The sequence below is a fragment of the Monoraphidium neglectum genome (assembly GCF_000611645.1).
Source record: "Monoraphidium neglectum strain SAG 48.87 unplaced genomic scaffold scaffold01309, whole genome shotgun sequence".
In the NCBI taxonomy this organism is placed as follows: Eukaryota; Viridiplantae; Chlorophyta; class Chlorophyceae; order Sphaeropleales; family Selenastraceae; genus Monoraphidium; species Monoraphidium neglectum.
The window spans coordinates 1-13,392 of NW_014012319.1; the positions used below are offsets into that span (position 1 = coordinate 1).

A 13,392-nucleotide genomic window follows, 5' to 3' on the forward strand; every position below is an offset into this window, starting at 1 on the left:
GGCGCGGCCCTTGGGGTTGTTGGCAGCGAGCGGCTCCTCGTCTTCCGGCTTGAAGACCGCCACCGGACTGCCCTCCTCATCATATAGGAAGTAGCAGCCGCCTGGGCAGGGTGAGGATGATGGCCAAGGTTGTGGCGACAGCGTGTCAGAGTAGAGACGAGCAACCGCGTTGGTGCTTGGGTTGATCCTCAATCGGGTAAAACAGTGTGTTCAGGTCGCCTCGCGCAATTGACAGGGAAGCGGCGAGTGCAAGCCCTGCGGAAGCGGCCACGGCAGCGGCTAGCACAGCAGGTGCAAGGGCAGGCGCCCGCCCGGCCCCTGGCCGCTCGCGCACCCGTCCCCGCTGGCGCAAGGCGCGGCGCGTGGCCCTCGAGCAGCCCCGCGGCGGCGCGGCGCCAGTGGCGGTGTAGCTCGTGCAGCGGGCTGGCCAGCCGGGGGCTGCCGTCCGGAAGAGTGTCTTCGCGGCCGCCGGCGCCGCCGTCGGGGCCGTTGCAGCAGGCGGGGGGCTCGACGGGCAGGAGCTTGAGCAGGGCGCCTTTCTGGATGCCGTAGGACGCGAGAGGGCGCCCCGCGTCCAGCACCTGGGGTTTGGGGGTTTGGGCGTTGGTGGTGGTTGCGCAGTTGGGGAGTTGCTGCGCGCGGCGACGACGGGGTGGAGGGCTGGGGCGCAGGGGAATGCCGCTAGTTTTGGGCACCAACTGGGGAGCTACCGCAGGAAGCGGGTCAGCGCTGGGACGCATCTGCGGCGGCGCGTTTGCCCTCATGCGCGAGCGCACCTGCGTGCCGTACACGAGCTTGTGCTGGCCGTCGCGCAGGCTGACGCCCGTGGCGTCCTCCACCTTGCGCATGAGGTGTCTCGTGTCGTCGCAAGGGGGGGCCCCTGGGGGGCTGCTGATGGACAGCTCAAACAGGCCGTCGCCCATGCGGCGCCACGCGACGCGCGCCGACTTATGTACAAGGACATGCACCATGGCCGGCGGCGTCGCAGCGGCGGCGGCGGCGGCGGGCACGAGCGGCAGCGGGTCCGCCGCGGGTGACGCCGCGGCAGCCGGCGCGCCGCAGGGGGCTCCGCCGCCGCCGCCGCCGCCGCCGCCGCTGAGCGAAAACTCCTGCAGCAGCGTGCGCACAGACACGCTCTCGACCGCCGCCGCGGGCGCGAATATGTGCAGCCAGTCGCCGCCGCCGGCGCTCGACGCGGTCACGAGGTCGGCGCGCGCCCTCTCGTCGAGCTCGCCAAACACAAGGCAGGACGACCCGGCGCCCGGCGGGCGCGTGAAGCCGCGGTTGAGCATGTGCAGCTTCAAGTCCTTCACGGATTGTATTTGTGTGGGCGGGTGGGTGCTCAGGGGCGGGATGGGGGGCAGCACAAGAGGAGCGGCGCACAGCAGTGCCAGAGGGAGGGCCGGGGCGGTACGACGCAGCACCAGCCATGGGAGAGCCACATGTCAGGCGCGCAACCGACCCGCCCGTTGCGAGCCGGGCGCTGCGCCGCGCACCTTGATCGCCTCCTCAGGCACGACCTCAAATGTTGTATACTGCTCCTGCACGCCCGCAGCGGCCGCAGCGGCGCAGGGCACGGCGATGCGCAGGCGCACACCAGGGTGGTGAAGACGCGGCACCACGCCCATCCCACCGCAGCTCGCGGCATGGCTGGAGACGTCGGCGACACGGGAGAGTGCCATGGCGCCGAATGGGCCACGATACCACCACAGCGCAGGGAGTGGGCCGAGTGTGACTCCGCCAACGCGTCGCCCACGGCGAGCGCTGATGCCCGAAGGTCGGCACACAGTAGAAATATTTGCTACAATTATATATGGAACGTCTGTGCGGGTGGGAGCGCTTGGTCGTATTTTTTCGCCTTCCTGCTACCAGGGGCAGCTGCGCTGCCGCTGCGCCTGATATAGGTGCGCAGTCTTGGGTGGATGATTTGAAGACGGTCAAGAGCGCCGGTCGTTGCGGGAAGCGCCACGGGATGTACGAGCGAGTTTCCTGACCTGTCTAGCTTACCAAACGATAGGTATAGGTCATAATACAACGTGGCTACAATGAGAGAGCTTGAATCGCGCAGTTCCTGAAAAGGAGATTTTTCTAGGGGCCAGTCGTCGCACCTTTGCTCTATGCTCCATTGGTATCCCGTCTCCCTCACTGATCGGATCCCCTCACCGTGGTCCTGTCCAGCCGTCGTGGGCGCGCCGCCTTGCTGCATGACATCTTGCCAAGGAGTCAGCAAGTTCCTCTCTGCTAGCTTGGTCGCCGCGCAAACTTCAAGAGCTGATTTGCGGTGCACCCCCTGTGCATGCAGCAGGATCCATGTGTCTGAACGCCGGTGAGGTCCCTGGCTGCGTATGCCAGGGAGCACGTTGTTGTGCTGGCCTGGGTGCTGAACCGTCGACCACGTGTGCCCGGTCTGCTCATGCTGCCTGGGGAGTGCCACAAGTGCGTGTACATGCTGGGTTACACGGCCACACAGCCCGTCACAAGCCCAGCCTCTCCACCCTGCCCTTGCAGTATTCCCCCCGCGTCGACGCCACCTGGCAAAGAGGGCAGAGCGGTGCACGACAGGGCCCGGGCGGTTTTTAGAGAAGAGGATTGAGGACAACCACTGGCCTCGTAAGCGAGGGGTTGAGCAACTGGCTGACCAACGCTGTGACACAAAAGCCCCGCCCCCATCTCTGACTTGAGGCGCAGCGCGTGGCTCTGCCCGCACCTTGTTGTTGGGCGCGTATTGCAGCACCGTCTGGTAAGCCTCGAGGGCCTTCCTGTTGGGGCGGCCGCGCAGAGCAGGGCGGGGCTCATGTGAGGGTTTGGGCCGAGCACCCCTGCCAATCGGACTCGTGCGCGACAGACGGCTGCCACGAAACAAAGCGGTTGCTGCTCAGCCCCGGCGCAGCCCCCGGGGCCTCGCCCTGGGCCGCACCATGTGGGGCCGTGCCACGCGGGGCTCACTGCCCCTCTCCCAAAAATAACGCACCTCCACTGCTTGGTGGACTCGTACGCGTCCCCGAGGTTGTTCCACGCCGTCACGTACCCCGCCTGCAGCTGCACCGCCTTCTCGTACTCACCAATCGCCTGCTCGTTCTGCGATCAAAGGGTTGGGGCCGCCGCAGCGCAGGGGACGCTCAGCGCCTCGCCCTCGCTCATCAGTGTCCGCCCATGGAGCCTTCAAGACGGCCGAAGCGGACCAGGCATGCAACAGCAGGTGCTGCGACCCCTGCGGCGCTGTGGCATGGCCTCCAGAGGCAAATCGCCGCCGGTGCGTGCCTGAGGGGCCGCATGACCCCCATGCGTGGCCGCACCTTTGCCATTTGGAAATAGCAGAAGCCCAGGGCGTTATGCACCTGCGCCAGCTCCGCCTCGTCGCCGTCCCACACGCGCTTGGCCTTCTCCAGGTTCTTTGTCGCCTGCATCGATTGAAGACATTGAGCAAGTTGGCGAGCTGCCTGCAAGGGGGCTGCTGCATTGCGGCGGAGGCGAGAGATCGGGTTGGCCGCTCGCAGTGGTTTCGCCAGGGCGAGTGCACGCCCCAGCGAACAGCTGCGGCCGCATGCGTTGTGCCAGAGGCGCAGCAGCCGCTTGTCGTGGGCCAACACCTGTGTGTAGAGCTTCTTGCGCGTCAGGATCACGCCCAGCTCATAGTAATCCTGTTGATGGTGATGATGGGGCCCACCAGGCATGGGGGCGCCTGGTCAGAGGTAGCCCGCGGGGCTGCCATAATGGGACCAAGGCAGCTGCAGGGCCTGACACCGCGAGAGCGTCGCCCCCCACCCAGTCATTGCACAAGGAGGGCCAACCCCGCCACTCAGCGCCAGCGCCAGGCGTGGCCGCCGGCTGGAGGACAGGCCTGTGCCTGGGCGGGCCGTCAGGCTGCGGGGCCGCACCTCGCATGACGCCTGCCCTGTGCGGATGCGCTCCCCCAGAGCCTTGGCAGCCTCGTCCAGCTCGCGGCGGATGAGCACCTGCGGAGCCACGGCAACCATGCTGCTGTTGCCGGCACGCTTCGTGTCGGCTGCTGATGCGGCTGCGTGAGGGAAGGAACAGGCTGACGCCCTCGGCTCCCGCGCAAAAAACCTTCGCCATCCATCGGCTCCCTCCCTTGCTGAACAAGTGCAACACATGCACGCGCGCATGCGCACACGCGCGCTCACACACACGCATGCACATATACGCAAATCCACACCTGGTCCTTTATTCACTCCCCCTATCGAGCAGAAACATACGCACTCGGCTGTACGCCCCGCTTTGCTCCGCCCTGCCAAACACCGCACCTGCCGCACGACGAGGTAGGCCCCAACTGACAGGAACCCCAGCAGCGACAGCAGGTATATGAGCTGGATAGGGGCTTCCAGACCCTCAGAGACCTGGAACAGCAGCTGCGGGGATGTCATCGCTGCCGCTGCTGCTACGCTGCTGCTGTCGCTGGCCCAAGATCCGTTGACCACCACTGCTGCCGCTGCTGCGCGTGCAACAGGACACATGCATGTTTTGCAATGTGGTGTCAGGAGGAATGAGCATAAGCATCGCCAGCATGATACGAGCAGCACCATGCGCCACAGCTGGTAGGAGATCTGTGGGCCATCCCCGGGCCAAGGCTGGCTGGCAGCGGCGGCGCTGCAACGCACCACACCATCTGGTTACCCCTCGTTCTTGTCGACTATTTACCTGATGAAAACTCGACTGCGTTAGCCGCTGGCAGCGCATTGCATACTGCAGGCCTGCGGGCCGAGGAGGAGGGACCTCTAAGCGAGACCCGGGCGAGGCCCAGGGGCCTGGTGGTGACCCGCTGCGCCATTCCAATTGTCCGATTACGACACATCTGAAGCGCCATTGCTGCTTGGGCTTCGCCAGTCGCCTGCGCGGTCCACGCTCAGCTCGGCAGATCTGTTCGTGATCAGAAGGTGCACTAGTTCAATCCAAGTACTTCTGGCGGCCTTTGCATGCTGTTTGATTGCTAGGGGTTTGTAGCAGTTGAGGACGGGTGCTCCCGTTGCAGTGACTGCTCTGCTCTCGGTGGTCGCACTTCACCAGAGTGCGCCGTGCGCTCCTTCCTTTCGTCCAGCCGTGTGAGGTGTGGGCGTGTCAAAATGGTGAGCGCTATGCCACGAGTGCCGCCGCTGGCTGCTTGCTGCGGCAGCACAGGCGGCCATCGCGTACGTTGGGGTTAGGAGGAGGTCAGAGCTGTGCTAAAGTGTCCAAGTACTACATAGAACTGTTACTGAACGAGCTGGCGGTGGCAGCCACTCCGTGGTGCTCGGCCCCCACTATGGGGCGTGCGGCGTGCCTGCTTTCCCTGCTCAGCGTACAGCTAATTACTGCAGTCACCACGTTGTTTGTGACGAGCTGCTGGGCAGCTTCACAGCAGCGGCGCCGGGAGGGCAGCCAGCAGCAGCGATGTGCATGTGCTGCAAGCGCCAACTCCCCCTTGCACGTGGCAACGCGCCGCACAGGCTCCCAAGAAGAAGGTCGCGGCCGCGCCCCTGGCGACCAAGAAGGTCGTGAAGAAGGAGACCAACCCGCTCTATGAGAAGCGGCCGAGGACCTTCGGTGAGCGCATGATCTGGGCTGCATCGTCAGCCAACGCAGTGTGTGCAGGCGTGCTTTGTCTGGCTGGTTGCCGTTTTGTAGTGGCGGGATCAGTCCCAACAACAGCAGTGCTTCTGTCGCACTTCAAGCTGCTTAGCTGCGGTGAATAGCAGCCTCGGCGAAAGTGGCGTTGCGACGTTGTGGGAGGGGCTATGCCGGCAGCTGTGCCTTAGCGGGCACCAGCGGCCGCGGCAGCTGCGTCCAGCAGTACACTAGCAAGCTTCATGCTCAGCAGCTGCTCTCAGCAGGTCATGTGTAGTGACAGAGGCAATGGTGGCGACGCTCGCAGTTGCGGTGGTTGGCAGCAGATGGCGCGAAGCGGCGGTTCGCTCATGGCAGGCCTGGACCGCGAATGGACTCAGCTGTGGCGTGGGCAGACTGGCCGGCAGGCAGGCAGCAACGGGTTGCATCGCCAAAACGTGAACAGCAGTGCAGTTTTTGACCAAGCAGCAGCAGCAGCAGCAGCAGCAGCAGCAGCAGCAGGAGTATGGACTGCACCCAACATTCTAGACATGAGTGCAACGCAGTGCTCAGCCCGCCACACGGTACCCAGCACGCCTCTGCCTCCCCAACACGGCCGCCCACAGGCCTGGGCGGCGCGCCCCCGCCGACCGGCGACCTGCACCGCTTCGTCAAGTGGCCCAAGTACGTGCGCCTGCAGCGCCAGCGCCGCGTGCTGTCGATGCGCCTCAAGGTGCCGCCGGCCCTGAACCGCTTCGTGACCCGCCACGTGGACAAGAGCCAGGCCGAGGCGCTGTTTAAGCTGCTGCTCAAGTGAGCGTGGAGGCTGTGGTGTGCATGGGAAGTGCGAATGTCAGAGCCGGCAGCATTCAGGCGCAATGACTTGGAGCGGGGAGTAGCGGTGGAAGGCGTGCAAGCACAGAAGGGCTGCACGCCCAGAAAGGCTGGCTGGGCGCGGCTGTTGCTAAGCTGGCAGCGATGGCGGGTGAATGCAGTCGCCAGACCGCGACAGCACCCGAATCAGCTGTGCATGTTCGGCGCATCGAGCCCGAGGGCGTTGCCACGTTCGTCGCCGCAGCCCGGCTGCACGCGTACGGTGGCCAAGGCAACTGTATGCAGCCAGTGCGTTCGCGTGCTCACCTGCTTCATTTCACTCTGGCAACGCCCCTCCCCCCCCCCTCCCCCAAAAAACCCAAGGTACCGCCCTGAGGACCGCAAGGAGAAGCGCGAGCGCCTCAAGGCCGAGGCCGAGGCGCGCGCCGGCGGCAAGGAGCCTGACAAGAAGAAGCCCCTGGTGGTCAAGTACGGCCTCAACCACATCACCACGCTGATCGAGAGCGGCAAGGCGCAGCTGGTGGTGATCGCGCACGACGTCGACCCCATCGAGCTGGTGGTCTGGCTGCCCGCGCTCTGCCGCAAGGCCGGCGTGCCCTACGCCATCGTGAAGGTGCGCCGCCGCCTAGGGCTGGGACACGCACGGCGTGACTGGCGGCGTGCTCGGCACGGTCGGCTGTAGGGTTTAGGGCAATTGCTCTCGTCGTCCCCGGGCGGTGCTGTAGCACCTCGTTCTCACACTGCATCCTCCGCTTTCCCTTCAGGGCAAGGCGCGCCTGGGCGCGATCGTGCACAAGAAGACGGCGGCGGCGCTGGCGGTGACGGCGGTCAAGAGCGAGGACCAGCGCGAGTTCGGCAAGCTGGTGGAGAGCTTCAAGGCGCAGTTCAACGAGGGCACGCGCGTCACCTGGGGCGGCGGCATCATGGGCATCAAGTCGCAGCACAAGCAGAAGGCCAAGGAGCGGATCCTGGCCAAGGAGCTCGCGCAGCGCGCGGCCGTCTAAAGTGCTGCACATGAGCGCTTTTGCTCGCACGCGTGTAATCCCCATCCATCCATGTTCCGTACCAGTCAACTGACAGAGACGGTGTTCAGATGTAGAGGCTGGGCTGGCGCACCGCCTTCTGCACTGCCTGCGCGGCACAGTGCTGTACATGGGCGTGGACGTGACGTCGCACATGATGTTGTACACTCTTCTGCCCATAGATTCAGATATTATACAATAGCCGCGTCGACGGTCCCCTTTGTGCACCTCAAGTCGTCGTTGTCACCGTTGGGGCGACGCACGCGCTGCTCAGGACCCCAATCCACGACTTGTAGTTTAGCGCCAGACCTCAACCAGCCGCAGGCCGCGCGAGGCCTCTAGGTGGAAGAAAGCGCTGTGCATCAGCGCGTCAGGCGCTCCAGGTGCCGTAGAAGAGCGAAGCAGCGCACTCTCCTACAAGTTACGCGAACTCTGTGAACACAGCGGGGCTGTGGCCACCCTAGGCGCTAGCCAGCAGCGCGGCCGCCGCCGCCGCCGCCCCGGCCAGGCCGCGCCGCCGCGCCGCCGCGCGCAGCCGCCGCCATGCCGCAGAACGAGCACATCGAGCTCCACCGCAAGCGCTATGGCCAGCAGCTCGACCACGCCGAGCGGAAGCGCAAGAAGGAGGCGCGCGAGGTGCACAAGCGCAGCGAGTATGCCAAGAAGGCTATCGGGCTCAAGGGCAAGATGTTTGCGAAGAAGCGCCACCAGGAGAAGGCCATGATGAAGAAGACCATCGCCATGCACGAGGAGAAGGACAGCAAGCACAAGGCCGACGACGGCGCGCCGCAGAATGCGCTGCCTGCATACCTGCTGGAGCGTGAGCAGGTGCGGCGCCGCGCAGGGCGGGCGCGCGCACGCATGGCGCAGGGGGCGCGGGCGGGCGTCGGGCAGGCGCGGTCCCGACGTGCGGGCGGGGGCGATGAAGAATGGCTGTGCGAGTACGGCGTGGGGCAGGGGATGAAAGGGTGCTGCTGGCGCCTCGCCGGTGGCAGGCAGCCGCTGCAGGGCTTGTCGTCTTGTCGCGCTGCAAAAGTGCTGTCACGGGCGCAGGTCGGCAGCGCGGGCCCGCAGCGGTGCAGACGCAGGCGTCGCGAGCTTATCAGTGCCCGTGCAGCCCACCAACATGCGGTGTTGAGGCCGCATGCGTCCGCGCCCTGCTGCATCCGTCTTGATGGCAGGTTGACCGGGCCAAGGTGCTGAGCAACACGGTGAAGCAGAAGCGCAAGGAGAAGGCCGGCAAGTGGGAGGTGCCGCTGCCCAAGGTGCGGGCCCAGCGGGCGGGCGGGCAGGCGGGCGTCCCCTCCTGTGGGGCTGGGCAGCAGCTGCGTAGCCCTCTGGACATGTGCGCCAAGGGACGTGGCCGTTGCTCGCATGGGCGCGCCCATGCCCACGTGTGCGCTGACACACGGACGCATGCGCGCGTGCGCACACACCCACACGCAACCGAGGACGCAGCATCTCCTCGTAGAATCCGCACACACGGCGAGCGCACACCTGCCCACCCCCTCGCGCACCCCCCCTCGCGCCCCCAGGTGCGGCCCATTGCAGAGGACGAGATGTTCAAGGTGATGAAGAGCGGCAAGCGCCAGAAGAAGTCGTGGAAGCGCATGATCACCAAGGTCACGTTTGTGGGGCCCGGCTTCACGCGCAAGCCGCCGAAGTACGAGCGGTTCATCAGGCCCACGGGGCTGCGCATGACCAAGGCCCACGTGACGCACCCCGAGCTCAAGGTGTGCGCGGGTCCTCCGGCCCTCTGGTCTATCCACTGGGTCAGATGCTAGCTAGTTTTCCAGGGGCGGGAGCCGTGGCGGGCTCGCTCTGCGCTGCGGCCGCATTTTTGGGCTCGGCGCGCGAGCGGCGCCTGGGAAAGGTTGGAGGCGGCTTCGTCGTGTCAGGGTACTCTGGCGCCCTCACCCCATGTCTGCCTCCCTCTTGTGACCAGGCCACCTTCTGCCTGGACATTCTGGGCGTGAAGAAGAACCCCAACGGGCCCATGTACAGCAGCATGGGGGTCATGACCAAGGTGAGGGTAGGGGGGTGGGGGGATGTGCACAAGGGGCAGCATCATCGCGTTAAATTCCGCGCTGTGTGCACCCTCAGCAATGCCCGCACGTGCGTTGGCCAGCTCGCTCAGGGACATGCACCACTGCAAGCATCCGGGGCGCTCGCACGTACACACACACCCACTCTCACACGCGCGCCGTGCATGACGCCCCCCGCCAGGGGACCATCCTGGAGGTCAATGTGAGCGAGCTGGGGCTGGTGACGCCCGGCGGCAAGGTCGTGTGGGGCAAGTACGCTCAGATCACCAACAACCCCGAGAACGACGGTGCGTGTTTCGGCCTCTGACTGCGCCTGCTCGTCTGCCCCTGCGTAGGGGATGGCTCCGCTGTTGCGCACAGGCCGGGTGGCTGTGCGGGCAGCCTCGGCTGGACGTGATCCGAAGGGCGCTTGAAGCAGGGGGCTGAGCGTCGCTCATCCTTTGCAGTCGCCTGCACTCTTGGGCTCGCCGCCATGACTCGTTGCTCGCATCCCTTTTTTGCGTCAGGGTGCGTCAACGCCGTCCTGCTCGTGTGAGGGACGCATGCGGCGGCTGTGGGGAACCACCCTGACATTCTTTGGGGGCCAGGTCTCTGGCGGCCCTTGAGACCCTGCATGCACACCCCTGAGCTGGGCTTTACCGTGCCCATGCACGTGGGCGTGGTCGCAGCTCCTACCCTTTGCAGGCGCTGCTGCACGGCGAGTACGCTGCCTGTGTTGGACGGCTCGCGCCCCTTGGCCCCACTGGCGCACGGCCCTGTGCAGGCCCACAGCACAGGCAGGCCGCGGGCACGCACTGCAGGATGCGCTCGGCGCCTCAGACCTGGCAGCCCCAGGCCGCGTCTTGATTTCCCTCGTTTCTTTTCTGTTTCGGCCGGCTTGGCACTGTATGTGTGTGTTTGTGTGTGACAGGTGTTCGTCGTCTGGCTTAATCCTGACAACTGCCATTGTACTCGTTGGCACTTTGCTGCCTATTTTTGACCCGCTTGTCATCAGCAGCGAAACTGTTCAAGCGCCAACACTACATGTGTGGGCAGGCAAGTCTGGTGACGCCTGCAAGGGCTATCTGCACTAATGTAAAGCAGGGCTAAACAAGGTACTTGGGCCGATGCAATGCGGCTGCGTCCATGCACACAAGGGCACAAGGCTGCTGAACCCCAGCGGTGAGACCAGCTGATGTGTGATAATTGGCAGCGCTGGGGCGCGGCAGAAACAAAGAAGAGCAGCCCTTCCTGACATACACAGGCAGCTGACTGGCAGCATGCAGGCAGCTACTTGGCGGCTGCCGCGACCGCGACCTTGGCGACTTTCCGCTTCTCCACACGGCCTGTCTCCGGGTCGCGCATCGCCTCCCATGAAACGGGCACCATAGGCGTCCCTGCGGGTGCGGGGCGCGCAAGGTGCCACAGATCAGCGCGAGGCGGCTGCAACGCTCTGCCCAATCGCGACAGGGGGCCAGGGGGCAAGATTGGGTCTAGCTGGGGCAGTGCAAAGCGCGGCGCCATCCCGGCGGGGCTCGCCTGATATGCTGGTGGCGTGCACCACGCCGAGCTCGTTCCTGGCTGTTGATAGGTGGTAGGACCGCGCGTCCCCCAGGCTCACGACCTCGGCCCGCACCTGCAGGAGCACGGGAGCGGCGGGACGCGATCCAGAAGGTCGGAGAACGTGAAACGCCCAAGCCGAGACGCGCCAGCAGCGATGATGTAGGACGCAGGCCGTTGGCACAGCGAATTGCCTCACACTCAACACTCACACACGTGCGCGCGCGCGCGCGCGCACACACACACACACACACACACACACACACACACCCGTGTCCTCCCTCACACACGTCCCCCCCCCCCTCACCACGTCCCCCGGCCGGAAACAGTCGTACATCGCCACCTTGTCCACCTCTGTGGCACGCACGTCCTGCAGCCTGCATTCAAAACGAGCAGGGTGGGGGTGGGGATGGGGATGGGGAGGCCTGCAGACGGCGAGTCGCCGTGATTGGGGGCTCGCTTCAATTGTGCACACGCAGCAAAGTGTGCGTCGTTGCATGAGTGAGCATGCGTACGCACGCCCCGTCGTACGCCCGGGTAAAAGCTGGCAGGGGTACCATGCGTGTGGGGCAAGCACGCGCCCCATCGGGCGCACATGTGCCCTCCCGCGCTCGCATCTGCTGCCACCACCACGAATTCATCAAGCGTGAGCGAGCACCCACCTGATGAGTCCCTTGAATTCGACATCCAACGCCTTGGGTCCCACGCACAGGATGCGGCAGTGCACGCCTGTCGGCGTCACCTGGGACACCTTGGCGGTGACGACGACGCCCGGCTCCGGCACTACGGGCTGGGAGCTGCGGCTGGCCACCTCGACAACCGGCAGCTGGGGGAATGGGGGTTTGGGACGCACAGCGAGGTTGGGTGGTGGGTTGGGCCAAAGAGTAGTCACCACCGATCGGCGGGATGAGGGAGGTGTGACGGGGTTGCAGGGCGGCGCACGCGAGAACCTGGGATGCGTGGATGGCCCTGCTGTCGCGAGTTGTCGTGCGCGAGTTGGAGCGGCGGTTCGAAGCCGGAAGCTACCCAGCAGCTGGACGCCCCTCGACCCTCACCTGCCCGCCGTCCCCCGGCGCCGACTCTTGCCGCGCGCCGACCACGGATGCATGGATGTACCCTTTGCGGACGTATGTGCCTGGCCCTGGGGCGTGTTCGTCCTGCGTGGGGCAGTCAGCACGCCACTCATCAACCTGGCAATCGCGGCACGTCACACCTGTGCGAAGTTTGCAACTCTGCGTGCAGCTCACCGTATTTCCTATCCGGTCGCCTACACACACTAGCTGTGGAGCTGCCATGATAGTCCTGGCACAAGGCACTACGCTGGCCACTGCTCCAAATCCGACCCCCTGGTGCAGCACACAAGGGCGGCGGCCGCAGGCGGTGCTGCTGCTGCGAATTGGCGTTCGGCGACTGCCGCAAGGTGACCGCGGTTGATCACTCACACGCCTGGTAAGCTGATTCGCGACTCCTGCAGTGCCGTCGAAAAAAGTGTATGCAGCTGCTCACTGCAGTACGAGACGTGTGCGATCGGGTTGATCGTTGATGTTTCTTGATCACAAGTGTTGGGTGGCGCGCTGTATGTAAAATTTCGAAGTGCATCATTCACGATTCACCGCATTGCCTGTACTGCGGCCAAGATCAGGCAAGTGACCCAGGTGACCTGGCACCGTTGTCAAAACCTCACAAAACTTCACAACAGCACTTGAAACTGATCGGCATGGCAATCCCAAGCCCCCTGCTGGCGCCCTCGCTGTGGCACAAGGTGGCGGCGATAGCAGGTGGCGACGCGTGTGGCTCTGCGAGCGCATGCGGCGCGGGGATGCTTGTTGTTCGCACTCCGCAGTTGGGGCATGCGTGCGGATCGTGGGTGCAAGAGCAAGCGCGGCAAATTGCGCCTTGTCCGGCGACCCGACTAGGACGGTTCGACGGCAAGTGGTGCCACACGGCTCACCCCAGCCCGACTGACCGCCCCATCGGCCTCCCCCAGGTGCGACGGGCGTGGGCCTTGCCGCGTACGGGGCGCACGGGCTGCCGACCAAGGACCCCCACTTCACAGAGGTCTGGCGGCGCGCCAACCAGCAGCAGATGTTCCACGCGGCGTTGCTGGCCGTCGCCCCCCTCACCAGGCGAGCGGGCCAAGAGCGCGCAGCCGCCTGAGGCCGGCGCCCGCCGCGCTGCCGCGCCCTGCTGCAAGCCGGTGGGGGCGCGTGAAGCCGTTACGAGCTCTCTTCATGATCGCCTGCGGCCGTGGTTGAACCGAGCATCATACCACACAGCCCGCTGGAGCACACGCGCGCGTTACCACTCACCATCCCTCCGCTCCCGACACTCCACTCAACACTCACACACACACACACACACACACACACACACACACACACACACACACACACACACACACACACACACAC

At 65.3% G+C, this 13,392-nt stretch overlaps 4 protein-coding genes across 4 annotated transcripts; 2 read left to right on the forward strand and 2 right to left on the reverse strand.

The window, feature by feature from the left end:
* Positions 1-145: 145 nt before the first annotated feature.
* Positions 146-1,682, reverse strand: MNEG_7416 (hypothetical protein; the record flags this gene model as incomplete). Its single annotated transcript, XM_014044107.1, has 4 exons — positions 146-255; positions 335-581; positions 777-1,307; positions 1,497-1,682. The coding sequence occupies 4 exons, from the start codon at positions 1,680-1,682 to the stop codon at positions 146-148; spliced, it is 1,074 nt and encodes a 357-aa protein (XP_013899561.1).
* A 792-nt stretch (positions 1,683-2,474) lies between these two features.
* MNEG_7417 (Uncharacterized protein ycf37) lies at positions 2,475-4,475 on the reverse strand (the record flags this gene model as incomplete). Its single annotated transcript, XM_014044108.1, has 7 exons — positions 2,475-2,531; positions 2,708-2,759; positions 2,972-3,078; positions 3,297-3,401; positions 3,591-3,641; positions 3,792-3,956; positions 4,266-4,475. 7 exons carry the CDS (start codon positions 4,473-4,475, stop codon positions 2,475-2,477), a joined length of 747 nt encoding a protein of 248 aa, XP_013899562.1.
* A 618-nt stretch (positions 4,476-5,093) lies between these two features.
* MNEG_7418 (60S ribosomal protein L7a) lies at positions 5,094-7,379 on the forward strand (the record flags this gene model as incomplete). Its single annotated transcript, XM_014044109.1, has 5 exons — positions 5,094-5,147; positions 5,445-5,541; positions 6,168-6,354; positions 6,739-6,988; positions 7,140-7,379. The coding sequence occupies 5 exons, from the start codon at positions 5,094-5,096 to the stop codon at positions 7,377-7,379; spliced, it is 828 nt and encodes a 275-aa protein (XP_013899563.1).
* Positions 7,380-7,940: 561 nt separating this feature from the next.
* MNEG_7419 (putative Ribosome biogeneis protein NSA2 like protein) lies at positions 7,941-9,977 on the forward strand (the record flags this gene model as incomplete). The annotated part of the gene is made up of 6 exons (XM_014044110.1): positions 7,941-8,225; positions 8,579-8,662; positions 8,933-9,130; positions 9,343-9,423; positions 9,624-9,729; positions 9,949-9,977. The coding sequence occupies 6 exons, from the start codon at positions 7,941-7,943 to the stop codon at positions 9,975-9,977; spliced, it is 783 nt and encodes a 260-aa protein (XP_013899564.1).
* Between the last annotated feature and the right edge of the window lie 3,415 nt (positions 9,978-13,392).